This window comes from Vidua macroura, chromosome Z, assembly GCF_024509145.1.
Source record: "Vidua macroura isolate BioBank_ID:100142 chromosome Z, ASM2450914v1, whole genome shotgun sequence".
Lineage (NCBI taxonomy): Eukaryota > Metazoa > Chordata > Aves > Passeriformes > Viduidae > Vidua > Vidua macroura.
Window position 1 is genome coordinate 82,238,691 of NC_071611.1, and position 21,943 is coordinate 82,260,633.

General features: G+C 45.9%; 1 protein-coding gene across 1 annotated transcript in view; it reads right to left on the reverse strand.

Annotated features, from left to right (window-relative positions):
- CKMT2 (creatine kinase, mitochondrial 2) overlaps positions 1 to 16,430 on the reverse strand; it is a 35,911-nt gene extending 19,481 nt beyond the window's left edge. Inside the window, exons 1-5 of the mRNA XM_054003441.1 lie at positions 16,368 to 16,430; positions 11,072 to 11,145; positions 7,563 to 7,720; positions 4,443 to 4,641; positions 3,413 to 3,508 (exon numbers count right to left, since the gene is read on the reverse strand). Of these exons, the coding sequence (XP_053859416.1) occupies positions 3,413 to 3,508; positions 4,443 to 4,641; positions 7,563 to 7,714 (447 nt within the window). The 5' untranslated portion in view covers positions 7,715 to 7,720; positions 11,072 to 11,145; positions 16,368 to 16,430. The remainder of the gene's footprint in view (positions 1 to 3,412; positions 3,509 to 4,442; positions 4,642 to 7,562; positions 7,721 to 11,071; positions 11,146 to 16,367) is intronic.
- Between the last annotated feature and the right edge of the window lie 5,513 nt (positions 16,431 to 21,943).

The following is a 21,943-nucleotide window of genomic DNA, read 5'->3' on the forward strand; positions in this document are numbered from 1 at the left end:
GAAGAACCACAACAAGAAGCACGAGAAGAAACAAGATGCAAAAAAGACTGCCTGCCTGCTGCTGCATCTTCTTCTCCTTCATCATCTTCATCATCACCAAGAAGAAAGAAGCCTGCTGCCTCTGCCCTGGACTCTGTGCCAGAGAACAGCCTTGCAGCTGCAGCTTTTGCTTGGGACTCTATGCCAGAAAGTTTTTAGCTTTTAACACCTTGAACTCCTTGCCTACAAGGCTGATGTATTCGTGCAAAAAATAACTTTATAGCAACCAACAGCTGCTCGTGCCTCTTTGAAGACCCGAGGTCCAGCTAAAGCCCGACAGGTTGTAGTTATAAAATTGTAATTGTTTGCAGCTAACCATTGCAAGTTTTAAACTGCTTTTAGGTATGGTGAAATTTGTAAAAGGAGAAGCAAGGCTTTCTCAAGGTGTAAGCGGGCTTGCGTAAGGTGTGCTTTAAGGTATGTTTGATATTGCAAAATGTACATCCAGGACAGCATAAGCAGAGTGTTGGAGTCCAGTTCATCCCTCTGGCTGCCCTGGCTGGCTCCAGACCCTGGCAGGGGGCTCAGAGACCTTGGCATGAAGTCAGAAATACCCATGGCTTTGATTTTAGCCGGTGGGAGAGGCTGCCAACTCTGTATGAGGAATTACAAACCAAGAGGGTTCGAGTAGTATGATAGGGGAATTGACACAGGGTGGAAAAGTAGAATTTTGGGGTTTTTAGAATGTAATTCAGGGGTACAAGATGGAGGAATCTGGTGTGTCCTGGCCTTCTTCTCCTTCATCTTGCCCTCCACGTCCTGCTGTGATGGTGACACTTTTCTGTTGGTTTAAGGCAGAGATTCACTGTCTAACATGGGTGGTGGGCATTGGCACAGATCTGTAAACATCCCACACGTAATTTTGAGTTTATCATGTGGGAGCAGCCCGAGGCAGAGGCAGGCTGCCATGGCTTCTGTACCAGGCAGAGCTCGGCAGGTCAGAGAGAGAATGTTACAGACAAGGAGAAATAAACAGCCTTGAGAACTCGGCCTCACGCACTCCTGACCTCTTCTTCAGCTGCTGGGCTGGGGAACAGGGACTTTTACTATTTCAGGGTCATTCCAAGCAAGCAGACCCCAACAGCAGAGAAACAAAAACCATAAAAAGAGAAGTACCAAGCTCAAATTAGCATCAGAAGACCATCAGAAGACCACCCTAGGCTGCCAACGCCGGTAAATTACTTAATTGTGCAAAAACTGCAAAAATTTGAAGTGAGACTGTGGTTAACGAGCTCAGAATAAATCTGTGCAGTCATCCAAGGAAGGAACACAACTGTGACATTATAAAACACTGCAGACTAAAGAAGTAGGGGTGTACTGGCTTTGCCAGGCACCCAGGCATCTTTTGCTTTATGTATTATCCCTTACTATCATTTATTAATCCCTTTTATTATAATTTAATAAACTTAAAAATTTTTAAAAGGCGAGCTTTGTTTCTCACAGTGCACACCCAGCACAGCCCTCAGGAGAACCCAAACCCCAGTGTGCAGAAGGAGGGGCAGCTCTCTGCCCAGCCCTGGCATCCTCTCCACCAGGTCACAAACACCCAGGACACAGGGAGCCCTTCCAGGGCTTTGGGCACCAGGGGATGTTTTTAGCAGAAACTACTTTCTCTGGCTGAATGAACGTGTTGGAGTAACCAGCTAGTCCTTCGTGGTCCCCAAACATGCAGGAATACCCATGGCTTTTGGGAAATATGGATATGGGCAGAGGCAGAGGGCCAGGTAAGGGAGATCCTTTGGAAGAGGGCAGCTCAAAATGAGCTGAACCACTCTGCAGCTGAAGGAAATGAAGGAAAGTATTTCCTATGAAGGAAAGACTGAGCTGCACTGCAAGGTTTGACCACGTGTATGTGGGGATACAGGATTCAACTCCTGCTTTCACTCCATGCCTTAGAGCCATGCTAATCTGAGGAATCCCAGCCCAAGGAATTCCACACACACCAATATTCCGACTGAAATCTCTGTACAAAGCTCTGTAAAATGGGGAATAAGCAGGAGGGGCCAGATGTGTGCATGCCAGCAGGGCTGCCACCTCACTGCCATCACAGGGACGTGGAGGGACACTCCTGTGACAGGAGAGCTGGAGTGGAAGTCAGAGGAATGATGGGTTTGTCTTTACAAACAAGCTGTGGGTCTGCTTGGCACTGAGAGATAAAAGAAACAATGGGAAGGATTCCACTGACTGATGAACGGAAAAAGATATTTGCCTTTGCAACCAAACTGCAGGTTGGCTGATAAATGAAATTGGACATTTGAGAGATGAAAGAAACAATGGGGGAAAACCCTAAATTCCATAAGAATTAGAAGTTAAAAGGGAGGGTTATACATTAGAGGAGAATCTTTGGTATCAGATATTTCAGGAAGTCTGAACCTCTCAAGGACCTCAGCCAATGGGGAAATAGAGAAGGGAAATGTGGCTGGGAAATTGGGATAAAAAGGAGGCTGCATCCTCCAAAAACCAGAAAGATCCCAGGGGAATGCCCCATGGCCTCTCCCTTTATTCAAATACAGTAAAAAGATTCCTCTGTCTCCTTTTTGGACATAAACCTCTGGTGTTTGTGGGTTAATTTTCCTGACAGAAGGATACAGGCTCCCTGGGAAGGCAGGTAGGGGAGATGAGGATGAGGTGTCACCCTTTAAAGTGGTGATCAGCCGGAATGCAAGATCACAGACTGGACTGCAGGAGAGCAGCCCTCAGCCTCTCCAGGGATCTGCTAGGCCCAGCACCACGGGATAAACCCCTGGAGGGAACAAGGGGCTCAAGGATGCTGGATAATATTCATGGATCAACTCCTCCAAGCTCAGGAGTGATGCATCCCAAGAAAGAAGGCATCAGGAAAAAAACATCAGGAGGCCTGTGTGGATGAGCAAGGAGCTCCTGAACAAGCTCAGACACACAGAGGAAATTTACAGGGGGTGAAAGCAAGGACAGGCATCCTGGGATGGGTACAGAGAAGCTGAGGCTGCCCCTGGATCCCTGGAAGTGTGCAAGGCCAGGCTGGATGGGGCTTAGAGCAGCCTGGGGCAGTGGAAGGCGTCTCTGCCCTTGGCAGGGAGTGGGAATGAGATGGGCTTTAGGTCCCTTCCAACCCAACCTATTTTCTGATGAATCCATGATCTGTAAGCTCATGAACAGAACCCCAGTGCCCAGTGAGGCTGCGTCCCAGATGTTTGGTACAGCTGGCACTGATTCCCTGCTGAGAGCAAGGGATGCAGCTGACAGGGCCATGACTGGCATCCCAATTTCCTTAAACACGAAATCGGGTCTTCACGGCTGGATCAAGAAAAATGAAAGTACTGTTGCACACAGCATCATCAGTGGAAGAAGCAGCTCAGAGCCTTTCCTGCCTCCTTGTTTTATTTCATCCTACCTTGGATGCATCCAGGTCCGTGTAATGCCTCATTGTCCGTGGATCGTAGCCATTATGCCTGGCTTTAATGACAGGGTCAAAAATCTCAGCGAACACCTGCGGAGGCAAGAGAATCTAGAGAGAGTCTGCAGCATCACAGAAACACATCCTCACAGCAGCTCCTGTCTGCAGTTACCACAGACAGGGACCCGACAGCCAGGCTGGGGTTTGGGGCTCATTGCCAACCAAAACACATCCCCACGGCCACTTCCTTCTTGGCTCTAAGCCATGCAGGAGTACCCTGAGCCTTCCCTGCTGTGGGGACAGTCCTGGCTAGAGCCACCGGGCTCAGGTGTGCCCCAGCACAGCTCCCTGCAGGCGAGCAGCAGTGGCACATCTGCACAGGCACCCCAAAGGCAGGGGCTGAGAGTCTGGGGATGGCAGATGTCCCAGGCCACCCTCACGGGGACACTGGGGAGGCTGCAGAGGAACAGGCAGCCCTGCAGGTGCACGAAGGAAGCAGAGCAATAACAATGAGGCCTTTCTTTTGTTTTCCATCTCTCACTGCAGAGCTAAATGAGCTGTGCACCCTAATGGTGTTTGTCTTCAGTTTCCCTCATGATCTGCAGGCTGTGGCTTAGCGACGTCTGGCTCTGCCCAGGAGACATTTCTGCTTCGCTTCTGCCTCTGCTCCTTCACAATGTGATTTCCACATTAGGCTCATTTGGTGAATCTCAGAGTTGGGCAGTTTTCCCACAAATTGGGTTCAGCTGCAGGGAGGAGGACAGGTGCTGGAGGCAGGTAGCAGCTGCAGCCAAGCTGGTACATTTTATTACCTTCAGCTGCAGCAGAGGGGGGCACCTGTGCTAATACCACATATTCCTGCTTCTCCCAGTGTGGAAAAGCAGGGGGAAGTAGGGAAAACACCAGCCTACCCCCGGTGTACCCTTGAGGACACAACTTTGTCTTGGGAACATGCTCCCTACTGGGAGTCTTCACCTGATGGGAACGACACCGCGAGCACAGACCCGGCCAGTTGGGATCCTCTTACCTCGTAGGACTCCTCGTCCCCAGCCACCATGCCCACCGTCTTGATGAAGGGGTGGCCAGGGTTGTCCACCCCGGTCTGGATGCACTGGTCCAGGGTGTAGCCGTTGGGGGTCATCTTGTCCCTGAGGCGGGAGTAGATGCCCGGGGTCAGGCACTCGGCCATGCAGTTGTTGTGCTTGCGCAGGTCGGGGTAGTCAGCGCTGCAGGGAGAGAGCCCAGGGCATTAGTGTGTCCCCTGGATGGTCACCCCGGATTGTTCGTGAAGCTAAAAGTGTGATTGTTCTTGGTTTTACGTGCTGCACTGAGTTTGAGGAGTGTCTGAGCCCAGGACGTCCCTCTGGGTGCCCTGACTGTCTCCAGACCCTGGCAGGGGGGCTCGGGGACCTTGGCACAAAGTCAAAAACACCTGTGTGAGGAATTACAAGCCACAGGGGTTTGAGTAGTATGGTAGGGGAATTAACACAGGGTGAAAAAGTAGAATTTTGGGGCTTTTTAGAATGGGGTTCAAGGGGACAAGATGGAGGGATTTGGGCGTGTCCTGACCTTCTTCTCCTTCTCCTTGCCTTCCATATCTTGCTGTGATGGTGACACTTTTCTATTGATTTAACTGCCCAACATCAATGACAGACATTGGCACGTTATTGTAACCACAGCACACGGAGTTTTTGGTATAAAATGTGAACACTGCCCTGAGGGCAGACAGAATGCCATGGCCGAGCTGCTAGACAGAGCTCAGCAGGTCAGAGAAAGAATGTTCTAGATAAGGGAAAATAAACAACCTTGAGAAGCCGACCCTGTGCATTTCAGACTCCTCCTTTGGCTGCACCAGCTGGGAGAACAAGGACTTTTACAATCTCGGGGTCACCTCGACACCCAGACCCCGAGAGAGGAGAGAAGGAAGGTTCTGGTGCTGAACATGCCCCTGGGAAGCTGTGAGAAGTTGTGAAAAAGCTCAAAGAAAAAAAACTAGGAACAATTATTAGCTTCACTTGTTGCACCTGCTGTTGTGCATATGTGGAATGTGTTATAGAGATTTGTTTACCAAAAAGTGATTTCTTAATTGGCCAGTGGTAATGGTGTTTAGATTTTCAAGGACTGTATCAGACTGCAGGAGTAAAGTGTACTTCTTAATAGTACAGTATAATACAATAAAGCAATTAATCAACCTTCTGAAATCATAGTGTCAATACTAATTATTACCTGGTAGGGACCTCTGCTACAATACCCCAGCGCTGATTTGTTCACTGGACAGAGATTTACATTTAGATGAAGAAGTGCTCTGTAGTTTGCAGCCCCAGGTGCTCTCACAGCTTCATGGAGGTCATAGGGACTGTGTGACCTGCCAGCTGGGCAGGTCTTAATTAAACTTAATTCTGGAATACCAGGGTTTGGTTTAGTGGCATCATTATTTGCAGAAAGTGGCAGGGTGCATGAAGCCAGGGAAAATAAAGATGTTAGGCTTCAGCAAGGGATTTTTTCAACTCTGTCAGTCCTCAGCTATCTTGTCCTGGTAGTGATTTGCTTTATGTACAACTGTGGTGTTTCTCTAAGAATATATTTTAAGCTAGGATTGTATTAATTACTTAAATAACAAAATGAGCCTGTCAGAGCGTGACCCACGTTACCTTTGGCAAAGCCAATCTACAGAGGAAAAGGCCTGTCATTCATTTCTAACCATCAGCCAGTCAGTTTGTAACAGAATTAGGAGTATTTCCAGTACAGCAGTAACACAAGACATTATTACTGCTTGCATGGAGAAATTATTTCACATTTCCCTGTACCAGAGTCCATACAATCAGCAGGTCCAACAGGTGGTTGGTCAGTGATGAGTTAAATAGAGTGACATAGTAGTAAACTTGAGGCATATATTGGGCTTGTTGTCATTCAGCAGTGTTGGTTTTGGTTGGTTTGAGGGCATTTTTTGAGAGCTGATATTATTTCACTGATGCCTTAGGATTTCAGCTTTTATAGTTTTCAAATCCTGCACTGCTTTGGGGTATAACTCTTCGGGGTATAAGTGTCAGTTGCTGTCTTCAGGTTTTGGACAGACAAAACAATTCCTCTGGGCCTGAAACTCAAGGACACCTGAAAGCATCAGGCCCCAAAATTATAAACAAAAGTGAATTGGGGGGAGCAAACTGGGGGTGAATGACTTCATTACCTGGAGCTGGAATCGGAGGATGAACCCCTGAAATGCAAGTGGACCAAACTTATAATTGTGGGAAAAACTCGTGAGCATTGTCCACCTTGGGTGCAGCCTCTGGGAGACTTCTGACTGCTCAAGATGGACCTTGTGAAGGCCTTTAATAAGCACCCACTTTATTCTTTTGACTCTGTTCCAGGCAGCCACTCCAAGGCATCACCACATCCCTTGCAGGCTGTCACGGAGCTGCCTGGACCTGGAGGTGCTGGCAGAGGTTCCGTGTCCCACAGCCCGAGGCTGGGGCTGTGCTGCTGTGGTGGCACCACCTCCCTCCCTCTGGGAGCCCAGCACATCCCTCTGGCTGGCTCCAGACCCTGGCAGGGGGCTCAGAGACCTTGGCACGAAGTCAAAAACACCTGTGGCTTCCATTTTAGCCCATGAAAAAAGCTGCCAACTCTGTGTGAGGAATTACAAGCCACAAGAGTTTGAGTAGTGTGGTAGCTGAATTAACACAGGGTGAAAAAGTAGAATTTTAGGGTTTTAAAATAAGGGGTTCAAGTGAACAAGAGGGAGGGATTTGGACACATCCTGGCCTTCTTCTCCTTCTCCTTGCCCTCCATGTGTTGCTGTGCTGGTGACACTTTTCTGTTGGTTTAAGGCACAGACACACTGTCCAGCATAAATGATAGATATTGGCACATTATTGTAAACATAGCACATGTAGTTTTTGGTATAAAATGTGAACACCACCCCAAGGGGGTGGCAGTCTGACGCAGACTGACCTGCCTGACAGACCCAGCTCCTTGAGAAAGAATGTTATAGGTAAGAGAAAATAAACCTTGAGAAGCCGACCCTGCGCATCCCGACTCCTCCTTTGGCCGCGCGGGCTGGGAGAAAAAAGACTTTTTTACCATCTCGGGGTCACCTCGACCTCCAGAACCCCGAGGCCTCCCCACCCTGCCCCTGCCGTGTGCTTACCTGGGCGGGTAGAGCTTCCTCTTCTCCGGCACGGCGGCGCTGACGTTGTGCTGGCCCAGCAGGTAGCCCGTGGCCAGCACCCCCGTGCCCGCGGCGGCGAACAGCGCGGGGGCTGCGCGCCCGGCCAGGAGACGGCAGAAGGTGCCAGCCATTCCTCTCTGCAGGGAGAGCACAGCCAGGGTCAGCTCTGGCAGAAATAGCTCTGTTTTTATTAATAATTATCATAAATATAGCAATAATTATCATAAATAATAATAAATAATAAATAATTCCAATAACAATATTATTAATGTTATTATTAATATTATTTAATATGAATATTTTAATAATATTTTAATGTTATTTTAATATAGCCTGCAGTCACTCCTTAACTGCTTTTGATGTAGTGTAATTTGTTAATGCCCCAATCCCTGCGTGGATTATATGTTTTAGTGTGATAAATATATTTTAGTTTAGGCTCTCTCAAAATATCGAATTAGAGACTATGTGTCTTATATGTATATTATAACTTTGTATATTATAATTCTATACAATATACAATAACTATGTAGCATATGTATTATAACATATATACTATATATTAGAATTATATGTATATTATAACATTGTATACTATAATTATATACAATAACTATGTAGTATACATATTATAATATATACTATATATTATAATATATATTATAACATATAAACATATAATATACAAATATATTATATTATTATATTATTATATATTATAATATATCATATAATATATAATATATAATATATAATATATAATAGATAATAGATAATAGATAATAGATATTATATATTATATATTATATATTGTATATTGTATATTGTATATTGTATATTGTATATTGTATATTATATATTATAATATATATACTTCATTTTATAATTATGTGTATATTATAACATTGTATATTATAACTGTGTGTATTATAACATTAACTGTTGCAGAAGTAGCTAATGCCTTTATCTGTGTACCAAACTGACAGTGGTGAGTATAATTTGGATAATTGTGTGAAATTGCTAATGTCGATTTAATGTACTGGTGGAGTATCTTATCTGTATGGTAAGATAACGCTGAAAAGAACCAACTTAATAAACACTGGAAGAAATATTGCAAAGAGGAGTTCACCACTGGCTCTTCGGCTGTCAAACCACAGAACAAGGGGCCTTGTGAAGAAATAAAATACATAAATTTCATCTGCAGTATGGATATATACATACTTTAAAAAAGACCAGTCAAGAGTCAAACCAAGCAAAAGAATTCCCAGAACATGTAAACTCAAAGGAATGCTTGAATGTGCATAATCTTCATAAATGTGTATTTAACCAACACAATAAAAAGGTATAGGAGAAGAATTGTTCTAGTTAAGCCTCTGGCAGTTGCCATGCACCCATGGCTGCAAAAGTCCCTTCTATCCCTTATTAAACTTTAAAAAATCTTAAGGAGTGAGCCTTGCTTCTCACAGCTCCGGCTCCAGCGCTGCAGCAGCACCCCCACCTCACCCCACAGCTCAGCAAACTCATCTCCCTCAGCAGCTCCTGCTGCTCTGGGGTGCTCAGAGAAATCTGGGGATTTGCACAAAATATAACGTATATTTGTCCTGCTTGGTTCTGCTGGGACTGTGTCTGAGGTCTAATGCTGGCCAAGAAATTGGCATGTTCCGTGGGAGTCTGAAGGAGGCAGTGAGTGTTTCTCCTTGCAGGAATCAGGTTTGGATTAGGATTGCTGGTGGCTGCAAGTTCCTTGGGAAGATACAACTCCTGTCCAAATAAGGAACAATTCTATGAATCTAAATTCTAATTAGCGTAACTGAGAAAAGCTTTTTCTTCAAGCTGGACTCTGGTAAATCACCTCTGGAAAATAAGCATGGAAGATTTACAAAAAACCCATGACATTTCTCTGAGGATCTGCTGTTTCTGTTGTTTTACCAAAAGTTTTTTGAGTGTGATTTTTTAATGCAACATCTTCACCATTCTTTTGGAGGTTATCCTAAACTCCTCAAAGCATTTAATTTTATTTTTAGTGAGCAAACTCCCAGTAATTTTCTTGTAGGTCTGGGTTAGTTAGACCCAAACCCTTTACTTCTTTGTCTTTTTCTTGTCCAGACAGATGCAATGTTGCACCTTCATCTTCTCATTTGGTAAAAAGATCTTCTGTGCTTGGATATTTTTATGTTATAAACCAGTATCTTCTTTCTGTGCCAGTCACATCTGTGAGATGAGGAACACGATGTGTTCCAAGTTTGGAGCAATTTGTTTCGTGTCCTCTGTTGTGCTTCAGCAATTTTTTACCAGAATCTTTTCATTCTCTCTCCTCCATGCCTTTGAAACACAATATCCACTTAATATAACTTCACTACCAGAGAAAGGTGCTGATTGTTTGACAGAAATTTCAGTGTTTTTTCACTGGAAGATTCTCCCTGAATCTATGAATCCATTTAGGTGAGCTTCAGGGCAGGCTTTTGTGACTGCAGCAGGATTTTCCCTCCCAAAATGCAGTATGCGTGTGTTTGGCTGTAAACAAAAATCAAGTAAGAGGTTTCTGGTGGAGATTTTTCTGATGACTTCTTTTCTGTGTGTTTAGCAGATCGTTCTTGTGCCTTTTCGCAGTGTAGCACCCCGATCCTACACTCTGGAAATATTTCCTTATGACTAATCTGCGCAGAACTATTGTTGTCATACCTAAATGTCTGCGAAGCACCATGTGTATTTTCACAACAGCTCTGCGTATTTATAGCTCCGTTTCACCATTGCAGGGAATTGGCTGGCAGTCAAAAACCTGTCCTGAAAACTGTCAGCCACATCACAATCCCGCTGCAGATGATGATGTTATGACTTAAGCAACCCCAGGCACTCATCAGCTCCTCCACCAGCCTGGATTTTTGGGACGGTTCTGAACCCTGTGTTGTTTAAGGGACGAACGGTTTAAATGTTTAAGGGTCTGTACATCTGATTAAACTAGAGGGATCATGTGCAGGGTGTGATTAGGAAGAAGGGTGAGGCACAGCAGGGTGGCTCCAGGGGCTCTGTGCGTGCCCAGGCCGTGGAGGAGGCTCAGTCTGTGCTGCACTGTGGGGCAAGCAGAAACCAGAACCTGCCAGCAGGGAGGGGAAGGGAACACCTGGGAGAAGAAAGAGATGAGCCCTGGAGGGAAGGGTCCACTTTGGGAAGGCCAAGAGACCTTCTTGGTGAGCCAGAGGGTGCAGGCTTCGTGCCATGGCTGATGTGGGAGCCTGTGGCTTTGCTGCTGCGTGAGCTGGGGACCCCTCCTCACTCTTATTTCTGCCTGTGCGTGCCTGGCTGTGCCTCACTGGGCTTTAATCCCCACAGCACGGGGAGCTTTATCACTGTGTGATGTCCCAGACCCCGGGTGTGTCCCCTGTGGGCAGTGCCATCTCCCACTGTGGCTGCAGGCTCATCCCCAGGACGGGGTCTGGCACTGCTGGATCACAGAAAAGGTTTTCCTGATCCTCAGGCAGGCTCTGCTTTACCTGACAGACACTTCTCTGGCAGCTCTTAGAAGCCTCCCACACTGGAGATGCCACAGACTGCGCAGGTTGTCTACCTAAAAAAACAGAAACCAGAGAAAAACAGGGTTTTTTTGGTTTGGGTTTTGTTTGGTTGGTTGGTTTTTGGTGGGTTTTTTTGTGTGGTGTTTTTTTTTGTTTTGGTTTTTTTTTGTTTGTTTGCTTTAGTTTTTTTTTGGTTTGGGGGTTTTTTTTGTTGGTTTTTTTTGTTTGTTTGTTTTGGTTTGTTTTGGTTTTTGTTTTTGTTTGTTTGTTTGTTTTGTTTTGTTTTGTTTTTAACCACTGTGCTTAACTACACGTCTCTTCTACAGTGGAAGGTACAACCCCCGGATGGAAGCATGGAATTGCCAGTTTGTGATTGTCCAGTGCCGAGGGGAACGTGAAAGGACAAGAAAAAAACATCATCTGGGGTGCTGTGGGAAAGTGAGCATAACCCTTTCCACCCCAGCGCCGTGGCTCCTGACTCACAGCTTCGGCCACACGGGTGGGCTCCAGTCCTGAGTACGAATGTCCTGCAGCACAGGCAGTGCCACAAAAACTGCCACAGGCTGCTCAAAAACGTGGTGCACAGCTCAGCAAAACCAGTTTCTACGAAACGAGGGCACGAAATGAATAAGAAGCTTTATTTGACAAGGAACAATATCATTTGGGCGGTGGAGGTGGGGGGGGGGGTGGTCCATTCTTCAAAAGATTGGGTGATTTTTAAGTAATGCATTGATTCAGAACAAACATTTTAAAAGATTCGTTTGAAAAGAGTCCAAATGGAACGGCCCCAAAATAAGGAAAGGTCCTCATCAAAGATTTTTGCGAAGTCTGACCTCAACTCATCAATATTTTCAGCTCTTGTTTCCCCACAGAAATTGTCAGCCTGACACTGCTGTAGGTTTGCACCATCATTACCTCTGATTAAAGGGGTTTAAAACCTGTTTTCCCTAGGAGCACTTTCCTGTTTTTAAACCTGTTTTCCCCAGGAGCACTCTGCCAGAATTGCTGTGCTGCCATTCAGGAACCACCACAGACCATCTTTAGGCCTCCACTGCAAGGATTTCACTTTCATCAGGGCAATTTAACCACTGCACAGCCTAAAAAATTGAAACTGCAGTTTTTGCTCTTGTAGGACTTTCCTGAGTGTCTTCCCTTGTGCTCAAGATAGAAAATCCATGTTCTTGTGAGTGTCTGTGGTGCTGCCGTAGTGCAGCTGGGAAGGAAGATTGTTTCATCATCAGAAGAATTTTTGAGGGTATCAATTTTAACCCTTGGGAAGGAATTGAGTGTTTTCGTGAGCCGATCAGGTGTGCTGGAAGGAGGACACCTCCCTTAGGAAGGCATCTGTTTTGTGTTCAAAACCATTTAGAGACAGCATGGTCTGGAAAAGAGAAATAAATTCTAAGGATTAATCAACCTGAGGTTAAAAAAAAACCCCAAGACTCTTAACTCCTGGCCTGCATATCTGTTCAGTGTGAATCCATGGCCAGTGAGGAGGTTGTCTGCAACTCTATCAGTCCCACCAAGTTTTTTAAAAAAATTAAAATTATGAATATTACCATTACTTTCATTTCCTCTTTAAACTGGAATGCCTCCTCATAAGCAAAGGAGTTTTCTTCTCTGCGAGAGGATTCTGAAGGCACTGACAAAAAATCCTTAATGGGCTCTTGATTATGATTTATTGTTTTCTACTTAAAATTTTATCTGTGGTAAGTGGTTTGTTAACTGCACCAACCTTCCATGAGTTTCAAGATCTTTCAGTGCACCACAAGCTACTTGAGAATTTGGGCTTTGTTTCAGACAGGACTAGCTACATCTAAACTTGCACTGATTATTTCTGTGTCATCTGTCCAAGAGAGATCTGATTTCTGTGTGATTAGACACAGAGACTTTTTTGGGTATAAACCTTAACAATTGCACTTTTTTAGATTTTTAACAAGACTCTCAGGATTCCTCACGATACCTCAATCATGCAATCACTCAGGCAACGCTCTGCAGCTATAAAACTCTATATCCAAAATGTGATGGGTAAGCACAATAAGAGGCAGCTTCCTCATGAGCGATTTAATGATGAAGCTACTTTGGCCCAGCGTGTAAGAAATGCTCAGAGGTGTGACCCAAACTGAGCTGCTGCAGTGGCACTCAGGGCTGAGCTGCTCTGCTGTCACCTGCAGCCTGTCTGTGCTCCCGTCCTGTGCAGGTGGCACAGCCCTCAGCACTGCCACCTCTCTCTGGTGGGGATGGAGGCTCAGATTTTTCGTGTCCCAGCCCACCTTCTACACCAGGTGTGTTTCCTACAGGTGATTCCACCCGCAGGCAGGGCAGGGTTTGGGTTTTCCTCTCGTTGCTCAAGCGTACTGCAAGGTGTTTCAGGCTGTGTGAGCTTGACAAAATGTTTCCACGGCTCACCTGGTGCATTTTCCCCCTTTTATCTCAGCCTGCTCTGAGCAGCTGCCCCAAGCTCCTGCTGAGGATGTCTTTGTGCCCCCCTCAGGCTGACAGATGGCCCCGGGCCAGGGGATGGGGCACAGCTCGCAGCCCTGGGGCTGGCCTGTGGCACAAAGTCCTGGAAAGTTTCACTCCCAAGGTCATCTGTGCTCGTGCCATGTGGCAGGCACATTCTTCTCCCTCTCAGCATTTTTTCACAGAGGAGCACAGAGAGAAGAAAGAGAAAACAATTTCTATTCCTGCTCCTTGTTTTTCCCATGTGGAATGTGTTTGGAGAATTGTTTCCCTGGGGTGATTGCTTGGTTGGACTCTGGTGAGGATTGTTTGAGCCTGATGGCCAATCCAATCCAATCCAATCCAATCCAATCCAATCCAATCCAATCCAATCCAGCCCACCTGTGGCTGCACTCTCAGAGAGGGTCACGAGTTGTGAGTTGGTTAGATATGGGAGTTAGAGAAGTAGGTTTGTAGTTTTAGCATCTCCTTTAAGTAGTATATTAATGTATTATACCATAGCTATAATAAAGAAATCATTCAGCTTTCTGGAGCTGGAGTCAGACATCAGCATTTCTTCCCACTGGGTTCACCTGCGTTTTCAATAGTGCCACCTCTCAGAGAAGGCACAAGTGCTGCTGTACAGGGGAGGAGCACACAGCCACTGTCCCAGAAACAGCCTCCCTGCTCCAGGTTCCCTCCACAAGGAGCAGTTTTGGTTAATCCCACAGGAATCCTCCAGGTCAGGGAGTACAGCAGGTGTGCTCCAGCGCCTGCAAACCAAGGGCTCCTCCTCCCACCCTCCTCATCCTCACCCCCTTGGTGCCACGGAGGGTGAGCCAGTGCAGAATCAACCCAGCCTTGCCTTTCCCAGGGCAGAATTCCCACGTGCCGTGGCCAGCGAGGCAGCGCGCGTCCGAGAGGTCACAATCTTAGAGGTCACAGCCCCTGTCCCTCTGCTCAGCTACCTGTGCCCAGCCCTCAGGACACTGCTGTCCTGCCAGGAGTGCACCTCGGCTCTCAGCCTGCATTTTCTTATCTGTGTCACCTGCCGTGCACAAAAAAAAATGGAGGCAAAGGCCAGCGCCAAGGTTTAAAAGAAGTCACTGCAGCAAATATAGTGCTGGCTGAAGAGCAGCCCAAAGGATTGCAGGTGTCACTTCAAGTGGAGGGGCTCTTTGTAACCACAGCTTGAACCCCAGGAACCTCACAACTTCACAACCAATTATAATATTTAAAAAAAAAAAAAATAATAACATTTAAAAGTGTTTTTCCTGTTAATCCTTCACTTTCTTGAACTTCTTTTAAAGAGGAGGTTTCCTGCTCCATCTTCCCCTGGGTGCTTTTAAACGGGAATTGGTTATCCAATATTTCACACTTGCCTGGAGGGAAGGAAAGCGCCAGGGTTACAGTGACATTTCTAGAAATAGAGGTAGATTAAATATTTGAGCCGTGCCATGGGTGGTATTAATTGCCACCCCATGTGATGCTGAGTGACATTTTGGAGGAATGGCAGAGTCCCAGCTCAAGTTCACACGGGCTCAGCAGCACAGGGGATGTGTGTGCACACCTCACCCCACAAAAGCCAGACGATCCCTGTGCTGAGCTGGACCCTCACGTGGTGCAGGGACAGGGAGCCTGGCCTTTTATATTTGAGAAGTAATTCCTCTAAGCCACCCTTAGCTCGAGCTGAAGCCTACAGAGGGCAGTGGAAAGTTTTCCCCGCCCGTCCATGGAAGGTTCTGGAGCCTCAGAAACATCAGCAGTGGCTGTCATGAGTCACTGCTCGCCTCAGAGGCCATTTTTAGACACCCAGAAATCAGTTTACGTCTCTCTTGGTTTGCTACATCACCCTGCAGCCCAGAGAATACGGCACACATTAGAACAGCCAACCTCACAAAGCAATATTGGTGGTTTTTTTTGTTTTTTTTTTTCAGTTTCTCCCCGCTCACCCTCGGCATCACTCAAACCCTTTTGACCCATCTGGGCTTGAGATGCAGTCTCCGAAGTGCAGAAACAGCACCAAGTGCAGACACGGCTCTGACAGTGCCTCAGTCACAGCACAGCAGAACATCTCTACCAAAAATACCAACCGCATTTCGGTTTCTTCCTCCTCGTAATTCCAGAGGACAGCAAAAGGTTATAAACACTTACTAATTTGGGGGGAAAAAAAAAAAAAAAAAGAAAAAAGGATAAAGTTCCAAACTATGAACCTGTGACCAGATTCGTGTGAGTAGAGAAGGCACGGTAGCTCTTCACAGATCAGACAACAACCCCTTGGTACTGGTTTTTGGTGATTTTTGGTTTCTGTCAGCTGAAGGTCTGGCTGGTCAGACCCGACCAGGTGAGACCCAGATGCCCAAATTCTCCTGCCAAAGCCCAGCCAAGGTGCAGGCACCGCTCACCCTTCTGAGCCAATCTGGTGCCATTTTGCAGTATAAACCTCTCATCTTCGCAGTGCAGAGAGCTACAATCAAAACCACAAAAAACTCATGTAATTAGAGACATTTTCGCTGAACTTGTTACACATCTGCAAAGAGACTAATCTTTCTCTAACTAAAATTGTTACTTAAGGGTCAGCATTAATGCCTAGACTTTTTGATCCTAGAGGTCTTTTCCAAACCTTAATAATTCTGTGATCAGATTATTTGAAGCAGCTGCATAGTGGGGGCTGGCACATACTTCCCTGCACCAAGTACTTACACGAATCAACAAATTATAACCAAATTAACACCACCATCCTGTGGTGCTTTGACTCACTATTTAATAACCCTTGCATTAGAAATGCTACAGTTTGAGGCTAGAAAAGCAATATTTGTGTATTATCACTGACCTTGGAGCTGGAGGTAGGGACGTCCTGCTGCCTGCAGCGAGCCCAGAGTGTAAAGGGAGCCGGAGGCTGGGCACGGACAGGAGCCCAGGTAATTTGAGACACGGGCAGAAGGAGGTGAGGGAAACCAAAATAATTGCTGCAGGGGCCAATCCTGCCCGGCTGGGTTACGTGAGTGGCATTTGCCCGCACAAGGGTGCCCTTGAGGGCGTCAGCAGGATGTGGCAGCAGCAGCGGGGGTGACAGCAACATCATCCCCCAAACGCGGCTGGACAGACGGACACGGGCAGGGGTGGACACAGACGGACACGGGCAGGGAAGCTGGTCCTCCCCCAGGGACCGGCCAGAAGGGAAAGGGAAAGGTCAGCCCTGCCCAAACAGCCCCAGAGGGACACCAGGGCAGGGCAGTGCCACGGTTCCTCGCTCACATCCCACCTGGCACAGGGAACTGAGCTGAGGTCACAGCAGGGGATTTGGGGTTGTTTTTCCTCCCCCTCTCTTTTTAATTCCTGGCATTGATTTTTGACTGTTTGTAAGGCAGAGGGGCCCAGAAACGTGAAGTGGCCTCTGAAGCCTCTCATCTAGAATTACTATTATTATGTTGCTATATTGCATTTAGAATTGCTGTATCTCTACAGCTGTGTAGCAGTGAATTACAGTAGGAAATAACACACGATGGTTTGGGAACCAGGAAAGAATAATCAGTTTTATTCACCTGGCTCTGCTCCTGCCAGAGCTGAACATGTGTCAAGGCTGACAGAGGAGCACAGAGGCCAGCACTGTGCAGCTTAAAAAAAAAAAAAACCAAACCTTTTTCCTTTTGTACATTTAATATTCTTTTAATTTTACATAGGATGTTCCTAAACCCACATTTCAGAATTCTGAAACTTTGCAAAACACAGACATCTTTCCCCCAAAATGTCATGCCTTGTTTGGGCTGGTGGGAGCCACGCACACCCACAATGATTAAAACCAAAACAGCCATTCCAGATCAATGCATCTGGAAACAGCCTGTGAAGCACACCAGGTTTTTATCGACCCAACGGTGTGTTCCTGGTGTTGATAGAGAAAAACAAAAAAACAACTGTGGATCTCTTGAGGTAACATGAGTAAGGCAATAGGGGTCCAGCAAATCCATGGCTCGTGGTGGAGGCACACACCTACTTTTATATTTTCCACCTTTTTTTCATAAAGGCCTTGAACAGACCAGGACTTCTCCTGGGAGCAGGGGATGGCATGAAGTGCCTGGCTGGATTATGCAGAGGTTCAAGCTATCTGCCAGCTGAGAGCCTGGGGGAACAGAAGATGCAAACAAACCCCATACTGTGAATTTACAGCACAAACACCGTGAAAAAAACCCATGGTTTGCAAGTTCCCTAATGATTTCCGAAGAATATATCATTAATACTTAAAAAAATAGTGTGCCTTTACTACTGGCCTGTGGTCTATTTTGTGAGAAACTCAGCCGCTGAAACAGTTGGGATGCCAAGGATCATCCATAAATAACCCCCTATTTTCATCTCTAATATAATTATCTAAGAGCTAAAGTGCTGTTGTGGTTTCATCGCTGATGCTGGGGAGGCAGCAGCAGCTGAGTGTTAATTCAGCTGCAGTTCATACCAACCCATCTGCCCCTGCCCAGGGGGTGCAGCAGCTGGAGTTTGGTGTGGGAGCTGCTGGGCAGGGGAGTGACCTGCAAGGGCCAGACACAGGTCACCGTGTTTTATGGAAGGGCCTTTCTGATTGCCACAATCTTTTGGAAGGAAATTTATTTGAAGTCAAGTATTGTAAAATGCAGGTGAACCCGGTGGGAAGAAATGCTGATGTCTGACTCCAGAAGGCTGAATGATTTCTTTATTATAGCTATGCTATAATACATTAATATACTATTTACAGGAGATACTAAAACTACAAACCTACTTGTTCTAACTCCCATATCTAACTCACTCACAACTCATGACCCTCTCTGAGAGTCCAGCCACAGGTGGGTTGGATTGGATTGGGTTGGGTTGGATTGGGTTGGATTAGGTTGGATTGGATTGGGTTGGATTGGCCACCAGCCCCAAACAATCCTCACCAGAATCCAACCAAGCAATCACCCCAGGTAAACAATTCTCCAAACACATTCCACACGGGAAAAACAAGGAGCAGAATTAGAAATTGTTTTCTCTTTCTTTCTCTCTGTGCTCCTCTGTGAAAAAATCCTGGGAGAGAGAGAGAAATGTGCTTGCCACAGTCAAGTTTCTGTGTGCAGGGTATAATTTATTTGCAGTGGAAGGAGTCGGGCCAGAAGTGATGAGCTGAGCTGTTCTCACAGATCCTGTGTGTGGAATTAGGGGTTGGAGGGGGCTCTGTGTGTCCTGAGGGGCTTTGCAAGGACACAGATCAGTGTCTCTCCTGCTGCCAAAGTCAGAGCCCTGCTAAATTAGAGCAGCAAAAGCCACTGGACACAATGTCCTTCTGGATTGTCCCCCCGTGTGATGGCATTTCCTGGTTTTCCAGCCCCATGGGTCTGTAATTCCTGGGATTCAGAATAAGGCAGAGGAGCAGACACAGCTGATACCCAGGGGTTACCCTGACCTCTCCCTGAGAATTCCTCGTGACTGTGGATGCTCAATATCCCCTTACACTGAGCAGCCACCGAGGGCTCAGGCTGGGGGAAAATTCCCTTTGTGAGGGGATCCAAGCCCTGCATCCCACAGGGGCTGGGGAGGTAAATCCAGCTCTTGGTGTCAGTCACGGGCACACAGTGGCCAAGGGGACAAGCAGGCACAGAGCAGTCATCCTACACTTGTGACTCCTCCAGGGAAAGGCTCCTCAAGGTGATAATGCATCTCCACTAAATAAAGAGCTCAACGAGGCCCAACCAACCTTTTAAAAATAACCCCAGCTATTTTTAAGTTATTAAAGTTGCTCTTCACAGGACATACACTACAGAGTAGAGGAAAGGCTGTCTATAATTAGCAGTGTGTTTTCTGGCTAAAGGGAGGAGAAAAGCTTTTCCTGCGCATGGAACTGACCCTTTGGAAAAGCAGGAATCTCCAAAATCCAAAAAGTGGGGGTTTTTTTGGTGTTTATTTTTTTTGTTTGTTTGGGTTTTTTGTTTTTGTTTGGGTTTTTTGTTTGTTTGGTTTTTGTTTTTGTTTGTTTTTTTCTTTTCTTTTCTTTTGTTTTGTTTTTAATTTTTATTTTTATTTTTTTCCCCACCTACATCGCAGACACAAGTGATTCAATTCTGAGATGGTGATTGTCAGGCGTTCACACCAGTAATGACCAGAAAACCACAGCTGACAAGGTGTCACAAGAACCACAGAGTTCAAGGTATCTTGAACTCTGGACACCTTCTCTCATTCCACCATGGTGATCCAGCATTTCTTTGTCATGGAAACCCAGGGAGGAATGGTTAGAAAAGGAAAAAGGTGCTCTTTTTTCAGATGGTTTTCCCATTGGATGTGAAATTTTCGCACCAAAAGAAATGGAATAAAGAAAGTATTACTATTTCAAATGGAATATGAGGTACTAATAAGATTTTGTGTGTCTTCTCTGTCTGGCAAAGTTCTGGGTTTGCTCTGCATGAGACATATCAAGGATCTAGATGTGATTTGTGCAATATTGTCCCCAGTGCTATAAACACAGAATTTCCATGGAGTTCTGTGAGAGTGAGAGAAGATAAGTTTTTAGCAATAATTCTGTCAGTGTTTCTGGCCCATCCACCCGATCCGGAGTGTCACACAGTGGAGCTGCCACCTCTGAGAAAACAAACTTGAACTGATTCCTGCTGCCCCTACATTTACCAATCCCCCTGTACAGAGCTGTACAGGAGCTGGAACAAGCACCAGTCACTGTTTCAGTCCTCTTTGAAACTGGAAATTTCAAGCAAAAATCTGGTCTGCTCAAATTTCACTTCTTTTAAGGCTATATATTAATAGGGCCAGAATACTGGAATGTAACTTCCAAGGCTTAATTCGGTCTTCACAATTCTTATTCGTTACCTTTGCATGATCACTCAAGGCTTATTTCTTCACAGAGCTGAGGTTTTTGAGCAGCCTCTCCCCATGAGCTTCCCCTGCTTCCTTTGTGGTCAACAACACAGAGGGCTGGGTGCTCTCAGATTTATTTGGAGATTCCAGGATGGCTTCCCACTGCCACAGGGCAGGGCTGGATGGGATATTGGGAATTAGGAATTGTTCCCTGGGAGGGTGGGCAGGCCCTGGCACCGCCGGGGCTGCCCCTGGATCCCTGGCAGTGCCCAAGGCCAGGTTGGACACTGGGGCTGGGAGCACCTGGGACAGTGGGAGGTGTCCCTGCCATGGCTGGGGTGGCACTGGATGGGATTTAGGGTCCCTCCCAACCCAAACCAGTCTGTGATCCTACAATGATGGCCTTAAAATAAAGCTGTAAATCAGCCAACTGCTTGGCATAAGTGAAATGAATGATTTAAAGTGCTGGGAAAACTACTTGAAATCACATTATCCTGCAGCTCTTATAAACAAGGCTGCTTGGGAAGTGTTGTAATTTATTTTCTTCCACTGACAGTAGCTGACAACTTCAAGGGTAAGTTGCTCTCTCAGTTAATTTCAGTTTTTATGTGAAGCACCAAAAATGTAAGCAGAATGGAGAAGATGTGGCCACAAGGTCACAAGTACCGAAGAGAAGCTGATTTTATTATGTCACTTGCTGTATCTCCTTCTTACACAGACCTGCTGTGCCATTGCTGTTCACTTATTTAAAATGTTAATTCTTTAAACAAATTTAAGAGGAATCTTTTTGTTTTCATGAAATTACTGAGTTCAACACGGAAAAGCTGTAACCAGTGATTAAAGCATGTAACACCAGCTGGAGACCTGGCTTTGAACTCCCAACCTCTGTCACGTATTTTTCTTCGGTCTGCAACTAATTTTACCTCCATGTAACTTGTTTTCCCATCACAAGGGGAGAGACAGAACCTACTTATAAACCACTGCGTTGTCTGCCTTTTCCTGTGTGTAAAATGTGCTTTTGCTGTTCCTTTAAATACAGGGCAGGACACCAGCCCAGAGAAAGCAAGGGATGTGTAGACACAAGTCCAAACCCAATGTCACTTATTACCAGTGATGCCCATGGCAGCTGCAATGCATCTTGAGCGAAAAAGAGGAGTAAAATGCAGAAATTCAAACCACTCTTTCCCGTTACAGTCCCAAAATTTTCACCTATTTTTTTCCCCTCTTTAATGACTTGTTTTTCTAAGAGACTCGGTAATTCAGAAGCGTTGCCTTGTTCTTTTAAAAGTTTTAAAGTTCTTTTAAAAGTTTTAAAAGTTCTTTTAGAAGTTTTTTATGCCTTCTGATGTTTATATATTTCTACAGGAGTTCTCACACAGTTCATGTAAACAATGATTGTTTTGCATTCTTCTTTGTGGGAGGAGAGAATTGATGGGCTGTTGGTTTGACCAGTGTGGTTGGAGAGGTGGCAGTTTCACCCTCCAATCCACTGTCACTTTTGGAATTCTATATATTGCGAGGTCAGAAATAAAAGTTACTTCCTTTTGCTCTTTTAATCTTAGTGTGAGTGCGTGAGTTATTTCGTGTCGTAGTGCGACA